Source organism: Lynx rufus, unplaced genomic scaffold (genome assembly GCF_022079265.1).
Source record: "Lynx rufus isolate CCGP_SWC_20201006 ecotype Redwood Valley unplaced genomic scaffold, mLynRuf1.p SCAF_3, whole genome shotgun sequence".
NCBI classification, from domain to species: domain Eukaryota; kingdom Metazoa; phylum Chordata; class Mammalia; order Carnivora; family Felidae; genus Lynx; species Lynx rufus.
In genome coordinates this window covers 176,509,394-176,519,819 of record NW_025814845.1, presented here as the reverse complement: position 1 = coordinate 176,519,819, position 10,426 = coordinate 176,509,394, and the positions used below count along the sequence as shown (strand labels likewise).

Below are 10,426 nucleotides of genomic sequence, written 5' to 3'. Positions count from 1 at the left end.
TCGAAGGCAAGCGGAAGTATTAGTGGCCAAAGGGACTTTGGGATCTAAGTAGCATCTACATGTTTCCCCGGCAGGCAAGAGCTATTTGAAATGCATCCTGATCCACACCTCTAACTCTGTGTTGAGAACAGTGTCCACCCACAGCCTTAGACAAATCGTCTGGTCGAGTTTCTACATCTGTGAAGTAGATTCACCTGTACAGTTGATTCTTGAGCAAACAGAGGCTGGGGTGCCCTCCCCCGGCAGTAGAGAATCCACATATAACTGGGCTCCCTCAAGACTTAACAGCCTCTTGTTGACCAGAAGCCTTACCCATAACAGTCAATTAACATATTTTGTACATTGTATGTTTTATATGCTGTAACCTGACAAAATAAGCTAGAAAAAAGTTACTAAGAAAATCATAAGAGAAAACACCTTCACAATATTGTACTTATTGGAAAAATCTGCACCTAAGTGGACGGACGCATAAGTGCAGTTCAAACCTGTGTTGTTCAAGAGTCAACTGTACTTGGTTTTAGAGTCAAATGAGAGCATTAACGGTTTTTATAAATTTTCAACAAAAGCGAGTGCTAAGTTTGTAGGTATCAGAGAGTGGTAAAGAACTAATACTTGAACGCTTGCTACACTGCAGAAACTTGACCTTTACCTGAAAGGTAAAGATTGAGAGAGATCATTCCGTTTGCAAGACTGAGAAACCGGTTTGGAGCAATTAACTACACCTCAAAGTTAGTGACAGAGAGAAGATTCAAATTCAGAACCTCTGACTAGAACTGGGGCCAGGCACGCGGGGATTAGAAAGTTTCTGTGAACAAGCCACGACCTAAATCACTTGGGGCCTGTACTGACGTCCACCCCCGCTGGTGATGAGTCTGCCAACACCCACTAACAAAACCAGATGAACTCTCCCAATTTTAAAGAGCAGTTATTTTAATAAATTACCATTTTAGCACATGCAGTTACAGTAAGTTGCAGATGTTAAAACAGCACACAATACAATGTATAAACCATTTTTATTGAGATGTTCCAGCTCCTGTATTCATCAGGTTAGTCAGTTTGTAAAGTTAACAGTTCCTGTTGGAAAAGAGACTTGAGGTTAGAGAATACCCTATAACTATAGTTGTTTTGTGGCAGGGGTTGGGGGGGACGGGGGGTTAAGATTTTATTTGTAAGTAATCTCTGCACCCAACATGGGACTCAAACTCACATCCCCGAGATCAAGAGTCATATGCCCCACTGATTGAGCCAGCCAGGTGTCCCTTAATATATATATATATTTTAATTAATTATTTTTAAGTAAGTTCTACACCCAATGTGGGGCTTGAACTCATGACCTTGAGATTGGGAGTCATGTGCTTTACTGACTGAGCCAGCCAGGTGCCCAAGAATACTCACTATGTTAAAACAAAGCAAAACACAGAGATGGTCAAACAACAAAGATGTTAGCACAGCTCACAGAGGGATGTAAATTGTAGGGGTAACTCCAGCTAACTCTAATGACATCCCACCCCACCATATGACTGAGCTCCTTGTGGAAGTTCACCAAAAGCTGAACGTCTAGGTTACTGTTTCATGCATATTTCACTTCAGTTTGAACTAGAGATTGAACAGAGTCTAAACATAAACAAGGGACTGGACATCCATTTGACACACATAATGGCATCATTCACCAATTACAAAAAGCTCTGTAACTTACCACTGCCTAGTTTTGCCCAGCTCGGATTTTTCAGAAGGGACCTTCTTTCACTGTACCCCCACAATCTGTTTTCCCCAAAGACACTTCCCAGGCATACCTGCTCGTCATAGGCTTCATTGACAAAAGTCTCACTATTCATTAGATTTTCCTCTTCTTGGCCATTTTCATTATGGTGGGTCATATTTCTTGATGCTGCTGTACTATTTCTAAAAATCAAAGAAACAGTCATCAGAGTTGTTCCTGGAGATTGAAGCTGGGATCGGGCTATGATTAGAAAGGCCAACTCATCCCCTATCAAACAAAGGCTATCATTATGGAAATGATGTTCTATTTTGTCTTTTGAATGAATCAAATGATCTAGAATGGGCAATACTTGAGTCAATTATGATTTGTTACCAGGCATTCACTTAATTTCCAAAATAATACATCTTCTCAACTGGGGGAAACTAGGTAATTGGGGTCAATGAGAGATCGGACACAGGTGACTTAAGAAAGCAGATTAATGGAGCACCTGGGTAGCTCAGTGGGTTAAGCATCCAACTTTGGCTCAGGTCATGATCTCACGGCTTGTGGGTTCAAAGCCTGTGGCCCTGCACTGGGCTCTGTGCTGATGGCTCAGAGCCTGGAGCCTGCTTCAGATTCTGTCTCCCTCTCTCTCTGACCCTCCCCCACTCATGCCCTATCTCTCTCAAAAATAAACATTAAAAAAAATTTTTTTTAAGTAAACATTTTTTTAAAAAAGCCAATTAAGGGGCGCCTGGGTGGCGCAGTCGGTTAGGCATCCGACTTCAGCCAGGTCACGATCTCGCGGTCCGGGAGATCGAGCCCCGCGTCGGGCTCTGGGCTGATGGCTCGGAGCCTGGAGCCTGTTTCCGATTCTGTGTCTCCCTCTCTCTCTGCCCCTCCCCCGTTCATGCTCTGTCTCTCTCTGTCTCAAAAAAAATAAATAAACGTTGAAAAAAATAAAAAATAAAAAATAAAAAAGCCAATTAATGTGGTAGAAAGACCTGAGGTGACCATCAGTATCCCAAAGGTAGAATTTCAGTCTGTTTTAACATTAGTAAGCTATTAACCAGTGTTACCTTGGGCAAAGATACACCATTTCTCCTGGCCTTCTCTTCATTGTGTGAACGCTGGACAGAGACATAACTTTTAAAACTTTCCTTCTCTCCATATTTCTTGATACACAGGCTGCTTAATGTTTTGGCCCAGTATGTGTAACCTAATCAGTTTCTTCAGTTTCTATAACTTCCTATACTTAAGCCGATTTCGTCATCCTTTCTACCCTTAGCCAGCAATTTGTTATCCTCATTTGTTTCTTTAATCCTGTGACTCTCTTGCTTTTACGCAAAACTTTTTGTTTGCTTTAAATCTTTCTGGAGTTGATTTCACCTCCTGTTAGGGGCTGAGTTGCGTCCTGTCTAAATTCAAATGTTGAAGTCCTAATCCCCAAGCACCCCCAAAGAGGTAATTATGCTAAAGTGAGGTCATTAGTTTCGGCCCCAATGCAATATGACTGGTGTCCTGATAAGAAGAGATTAGGACACAGACATGTAGAGGGAAGACCATGTGAAGACACAGGGAGAAGTCTGCATCCATAATTCAAGGAGAAACCAACTCCACGGACACATGGATCTCACACTTCCAGCCTCCAGAACTGAGAAAGTAAATTTGTTAAGACACCCAGTCTGGCAAACTAACACACCTCTGAATTTGCCTCCAAACAATCATTGGCACTAACTCTGCCTCGTTGGTAAAGAATCTCATCACTTCATCCCTGAGATTATTATGCCACTAATGGCCGTTGAGGGCAGTCTTACCTCCATCAGTGCCTCATAAATCCCTTACAATCTCATTTGCCCCAGGTCTGACTCAAAGACGTCGCCTCTGTTGTTTTTCTGTAGGTCATCTAACAGGTGAGGGCTGCTTCATCACCCAAATCCTTTCTCAGAGGACAGGCTTCTAGGATGGAGCCATACCTCCAACCCCATTAATCTTATTTTATAAGCCTTCTTGGGAATAAACTCTCCCGTGAGGACATTAATAACTGCTCACCTTTTTAATTTGTGTTCTCTTCTGAAATAAACAAATGCTCCCAGAGCTACCAGGACAACTGATAAGGCAATGGTTACACCGAGGGCGATGTGGCCAGGGGCGGGTCCACGTGCTGGCTCTTCACAGAACTCTCCACCATATTCCATCAGACAGCTGCACTTTCTCAGCTCTCCTACCACCGTACAGACTCCCCGCCCATTACAGTAGTCGGTGCTACACGGCAGATGTTTTGCCCTCTGTGAGTCCTTGGGATGAACAGGCTCGCCTTTTCCCTTGGTCTCTGAGGTCTTGCTTTCTCTAGCAGAAATTGGAGGGATGGGTGTTTTTCTGAGAGGATAATTCATCCCTTCTGGCCCCGGATATCTAGCCTTGGGAGACTCAGTAGCTTGGAGAGGTAGCTCAGCTTTTAGGGTCCACCTTTTACCGGCCTCTGCATTTTTCGATGTTGGTGCTGAATGGGTTTTATCTGGATAGGTACCTACAAAAACAGGTAGGAGTGTGGGTATATACACATATGTGTCAGTTGAGAACTATTTCAGAAGAGCAAGAATTCCAGAAGACTTAACCAGAGAAGTCTGAACTTATCATTACCATAACCTTTGGACAGAAAATTAAAAACATACAAAAACCTGCATATGGTAAGGCACTTAAAATGTTTGGTTTCAGGAGCAGCCTATCATACCAATCTATTTATAAATGACGGTGTGCCCATTTTTAGCCAAGGTAGACCACCTCCATTACCAAAATGTTTTATTCTATAAGGAATAGTGTGGTGGATCTAAATGGTAAATCTCTAGAAAGATTTTTAAGATGTAAGTTTATCTGTAAACATGATTTTTTTTTTTTTGAGCCCAAGTAAACTGTTGGCTTAGCGAGATCTACTAGCTGCAAATATTGGACTGGACTTGGTGGCAGTGGTGGGCGCAAGAGGGTGGGCAACAGGGCGCTTCTCACCAACAGTCTGAAAGTTGGGTTTGCGTTGAACACGTTTCACCATATTCTCCATCCCTGTTGGCACAAGCATTATTCCACACGAAACTGCTAAAGACCAGACTCCTGGGAGGGAAGACAGCAGCACCTGCTGTCTCTGCCTTAGCTGGTGTTACAGGCGTGTTTCCACTCCTGGGCAGTTTAGGGTCTTTGACAGTTGGGTATATCCAGAGGAAGCCAGTCTAGCTTTATGTGCCCAATACCATCCCCTCCAAAGAAGCTTCATGTGAAAGTCAGGGTGAAATACTGATTGAGGAGTAGAGCCAACGCTTTGTCATCAGGACGGGAGACAGGAGAGTGTATGTTAGGTTTCTGGTTTAGTTTTAAAACCAGATGGTGAGGGCAATGCATTTCTCACTCACTGACGTGTGTGCTTGAGTCACTGTAACACAAGGCGTTTTGTAAAACCACTCTCATTCACTAGACCATAGAATCAACTCCGGGAGTCAAAACCTATTAATTTTCCAATTTAAGATGAATTGATTAGGGATAACAACTGGTATTCCATCTAGTCAGCTTTCAGGAAGATGAAGGTTTAAATTGAGCAATAAGAACCCTTGGCTATAAGACTCCTTTTCCAGTTTGTTTTCTTACTAGTTATGACGGGTTTCAGTGCTGAGCCCACTGTTTCTTCAATTCTACAGCTCACGTGACTTGAATACCATTGGAGCCAAAGCTGTAGATTTGAGGATAGTGACTGCCACAGCATTAGACATCACAGTCGCTTAGCTGACTGGCCAGGACAACAACTTTCCATGAAGGCCCTATGTGGCAGCAGCATTTCTGTAACGACCATCTACCAGCTAACATTTAAGAAGTAACATGACAACAGTATGTACTAAGATGGCGGCTTTATTTGCATGCTCTTGTATTCCTTAACTCTTTGACATAGAAAAGTGCTTTTTCCACATTAACAGCGGGGAGCTGAACCAAGACAGGTCAAATCGTTTGCCCAACCTCCTCCTCCTGGGTTATGCTCACTATGTGATCAATTTAAATGCACAGAATCAAATCTAAATTGAATGAATGTTCTTTCAGACAACATACAAACTGTCGGACTCCTTGCAGCTACCATAATACCTGTTCTAAAACTGAATGGGAGGACACATTAGCTTTCCAGAAGGTGTCTATATAATTTGATATCCAATTTCCCATAGAAGTTTTATGTTGCTGTTCGGTTTAAAAGTGCCTGTAATAACAAGGCTATGGTCTAGAGAATAAAAGCTTGAGGGATACTACAGAATTAGATATTAAGAATTAGATTGAGATATTAAGAATTATTTTATTAAATATTGAAAGTATGTCATGCATGGTGATGAACAGTGGGGTCCTGGATAGGAATTACTCACAGCCCATTTCATCAGATCCATCCAGACAGTCAACATGACCGTCACAAACTTGCTTCATGGAAATGCACTTCTGACCATCCTGACAGGATTGTGATGGCTCAGAGCACTGAACAGCTTTAACACATCTGCTTATGTTAGCCAAGTAGTACCCACTGGGACATTTACAAGTCGGTCCTTCAGGGTTTGGCAAACAGATATGGCTGCACCCTCCGTTGTCCTTTGAGCAGCTGTTACTACCTGTAGATACCCCCCCCCAAAAAAAACATTGATTTAGATGGTTTCAGAAGGGTCTTCTGCAGACGTTCTACAAACAGACTATCAGAGTTATGGGACCCAGATGTGTTTTTCCAGAGTAGATAGCTTTTTAGTTTAACTCCTTTTGGTCAACCAGGTGCTGAGTGTTTGGTGATTCTTCTTCATGGATAATGATGACTTCAGAAGGCTAGGAGTTCAGACAAGTGAGAAGCTTAAGAAAAATCGCTCTGAACTCTGGCCCATCCAAGACCCCCTTGTGAGTTCTCCTTTTTCTCTCACATCAAGCACCCAACAATAACACTAGAAGGGCCTTAGAAATAAAGCTGTCTTTAGATGAAAACATGAAGGCTGTGGTGTCTATTCTCCCTCTGTAAGATTCTGAGTAGAAGTCAGCCATTTATAGCTGATCATGGTTTTGCAAGGCTTAGATCTTAAGCTTTAACCTCTAGTAAGGTTTTATTTTGAGATATTCCAGGAATAGTAGACTAGGTATGTATATAGTGCAGATAAAACTTGCTTCAGGAGTGACAGGGACCCTTCTGCTGCTTCTCAGACCTAAGCCACAGATTATTATCACTTGGGTGACCATTAATCCACACTGAAGAATTCTGAAAAGGTTCTCTCTGGAAAGCCTTCAGAAGTTTAAGCATGACTAACACCAGTTTTAGTCATGTTTAGCTTTCCAAAACAAAGCAATGGGGCAGCAATCACTTAAGACCAAAATACTCAATATACACGGCAGTGGTAGATGTGGTTAACTATTTGAGCTCACATTGTTGGTGTTAATCTCAACTAGGAAAAGACTTTTATCTATTACTATTTTAACTAAGCCCATCATCACTCTACCCAAACACTGGAGAAAAGAAAACATCTGGGTGCCCCCAGGTTGGTATTCCAAGGATTAGTTAACACCACAAGTAGATACAAGTGACAACAAGTAGAATAAAGACCAGTTCCACTGCAGAGATAAAAGACAATTCCCATTATACCACAGATGTAATTCCATCCACAATAGAACCCAAGTATGTCAAACCCCAGCCCAATATACTTACCACTGTGTTTTATCTCCTCAGTAAGTAACAGGACTAGTTATATACCAGAACTATACTGCATAGAACTTCATAAAGACAAGAGAGTTATGCAGATCCACAAGAATTTGCCAAAGTAATTTAATGGGAAACAGAGTTATTTCAAGGAGATATTGTGGGATGGAAGGCCCCTTCGTGGGGGAAGCACAGCAGGCTTCAGTGTTGTCATAATTTTTGCTTACCCTGTTGACTAAGTTTGCTGGAAACTTTTAAATCCACAATCTTCTGGTCTGTTTGGAACCACCGGTTTTCAGAAAGTTCTGCCTTGCTGTACCAAACCTTAGTGATTTGGGCTGAAACAAAAGCCAGTGAAATATCATGAAGAAAAGTAAATTTAAAATTTTTTTTTTAAGAAAAGCACATTCTACTTCTAAGACAACTTCCTGTGCAAAAGAAATTGCTCAGTATGGAAACTGTCACCCTATCTGCATCAACTCCAGTTGAGTAACAAGAGTTTTACCAGAGAGACAGGTGTTTTTCTAAATCTTGTTTCTGGGAAGAAATTTAAGATAAATAAAAACAGTTCTATGCCTTCCTCCAAAATAAAGTCAGGTGTAAATTATGTTGAGCACATTCGTACACATCCTGATATACAAAGACAGAAAATTAGGACATGAGACATTTAAATATAGCCCATGCAAATAATGGGTAATGATTTTAAACACTGTTCTAAAACATTTCTGAAAATGGTTTTCTGCGATAAGCATCACCAGGGGATCTTACAACAGAAAGCAAAGATCTCACTACATACCTAATAAATTAGCATCTCTGGGGTAGGATCTGAAAACTTGTTTTTGCAGTTGTGATGTGGCCAGCCCAAGTGGTCAATGGACCAGCATTTGGAAATTATAAAAGAGACAGCTTTTAAATAGCGTTTTCTAGTTTTACCAAATCTGGATGCTAGCCAGAAACGACATACTAGAACACTTGTGGTTTAGGACAATCGCTTTAAATTCTAGAAATTCCCTGCAAGTACAGAATGTTCTGTAATTCGCTTAGTACCTCCATGCATATTTAGTCAAGTGAGTCATGTACTGTCCTCATTTTACAGGTAAGGTGTTATAGCTACCAAGCAGCATAGCAGTTATACTACCTGGTTCCAATTCCTGGCCCAGTTCTCTCTGTACCATATCACAATGTCCTCTAAGGCAGAGAGCTTTTAATGAAAGCCAGAAATTTCAGGTAGAACAGGATTAAGCCTGTTCGTATATACAGAATAATATTTTTTCACATAAAAGCTTCCCCAAGTCATAGAATCTCTGTTACATATACATGTTAGATTAGAGAAGTTGCTTAACTATTCTTCCAGAAGAAAGACCCTACCAAAGATCAATGCTAAGCATTAACAGATTTGCTTTAGAGATCCAGGAGTAAATTCAGATCACAAAGACACCCACCATCATCAACTGTTGTCCAGAACATCATGCCTTGGCCATATGTAAAGAGGTTAAGGCCCTCAATTCCTCTGCGGTCTACTCTGTATCTAGAGCCATCTTGTTGAATACTTTCTATGAGTCCTCTCCCTAGAAAGAGAGGCTTAGTTAATCTCACTTAGCCTGAACAACCATACTCTATCCTGTAGCTCTTTGGTCTTGTCCTGCCTCCCCTCCAGGAGGATATGATCTACCATGCATTTTCTGAAGGACAGCTCTCCTTCATTCACTCCAACAGAGATACACCACGATTTGCTCGTGCACATTTGTTAAGTTCTTGATTTTATTCCATCACAAAGAGGCAACTGCATGATTCTGGGGCCTATTACTTTCTACTCAGAATGGGGAATCATTGTGTTTGTTTGGAAGGTGGTACAGAATATATAAACTCAGACCTAAATGCTATTTGAAGGTCTTCATGGCTGAAGACCAGAAAGCAGGACATCACTATTTCACTCTGGCCAAAGAGTCCTTCGGACTCACATTTAGGGCATAGGTTATAATTGCTTACCAGTGTCAGCCCAGTACACTCGGGTCCCCGAATCCGAAAAGGTCAGGCCTGCAGGGACCTGGGATTTCTGCCACAGCACCTTCCTCCTGCTGCCGTCCATGGAGGCACATTCAATCCTGGACCCACGCCCACCATCCTCCTGGGAACCCAGGTCCACAAAGCACATGACTGCAGAGGGTGGGTGGAGCACAACAGAGGCAGGATGGTAGAGGTTTTCACTGAACAGGACAGTGGGACACTGACCTTCTGAGGAAGCTACATTGATGTGGGGATTCTCACTGTCAATCCAATATATGTTTCCACTCAACCAGTCCACAGCAAAGTCGATCACGGTCCCCTCCACGGATAGGATTTTCCTCCAAGAGAGTTTTCCAGATTCTTTGAGCCTCAGTAGCCTGATATCACCATTATCCAACTCTGAAAGGTAGAGAGCCTTTTCTTGGACTAGGTAGTCCAAGGATGCAAGCTGGTTCACAGTGGCAAAGGGAAGTATCCTATGTTCTGGTAAAGTTGGCTGTCCTAGTAACGCTTCTAGATTTTTCAGATAAATCTGTGGGGAAAAAATTAGGTGGATGGCACCAGCTGAATCTAGTGTCATTCTTCACCTTGATTTTGCATTAACGTCACGCTGCTTGGAATATATGAGAGTTTGAACTTATCTTCTAAAAACCGATAGCAGTTATTTTTCTCCCTTCATGGAGCTTTAAGCACTTAAAAGTCCTTGAATCCATGGGTTTTAAAGAGGTACTCCTTCATTAAATGCCCTCCCCTTTATTTTGTAAATTTTGGAACTATAATTGACCTATGACATTTGTGTAAGTTTAAGGTGTCCAAGGTGTTGATTTGATACATTTACATATGAAAGGCCCTCTCCGTTAAATGAGACTCCACTATTAATATCTTACTGAAACTGAAGTCAATCTTTCACCCCAACATTTTTCATTTTCATCAGCTTCTTTGCGAGAGAGACAAAGAGTATGTGTGTGCACACACACAGGGGCAGAGAGAGACAGAGAGAATCCCAAGCAGGCTCCATGCTACCAGTGTAG

At 41.9% G+C, this 10,426-nt stretch overlaps 1 protein-coding gene across 1 annotated transcript; it reads right to left on the bottom strand.

Annotated features, from left to right (window-relative positions):
* Nucleotides 1–1,023: 1,023 nt before the first annotated feature.
* On the bottom strand, nucleotides 1,024–9,975 carry LOC124521230 (prolow-density lipoprotein receptor-related protein 1-like). Its single transcript, XM_047092331.1, has 7 exons — nucleotides 9,378–9,975; nucleotides 8,831–8,956; nucleotides 7,616–7,726; nucleotides 6,091–6,327; nucleotides 3,752–4,229; nucleotides 1,794–1,902; nucleotides 1,024–1,074 (listed from the first exon to the last, which is right to left on the bottom strand). The coding sequence occupies exons 1-7, from the start codon at nucleotides 9,973–9,975 to the stop codon at nucleotides 1,048–1,050; spliced, it is 1,686 nt and encodes a 561-aa protein (XP_046948287.1). The 3' UTR covers nucleotides 1,024–1,047.
* Nucleotides 9,976–10,426: the final 451 nt, after the last annotated feature.

Bases quoted from the DNA above. Each gene is read 5' to 3' on its own strand.
- LOC124521230 (XM_047092331.1), bottom strand. From the start codon at position 9,975: ATGACACTAGATTCAGCTGGTGCCATCCACCTAATTTTTTCCCCACAG. The intron at 8,957-9,377 runs GTAAGCAATTAT...CTCTCTTTCTAG, and splicing joins AGTGTACTGGGCTGACACTG to GGAGAGGACTCATAGAAAGT. The intron at 7,727-8,830 runs GTGGGTGTCTTT...CTTTTGTTTCAG, and splicing joins CTGGACAACAGTTGATGATG to CCCAAATCACTAAGGTTTGG.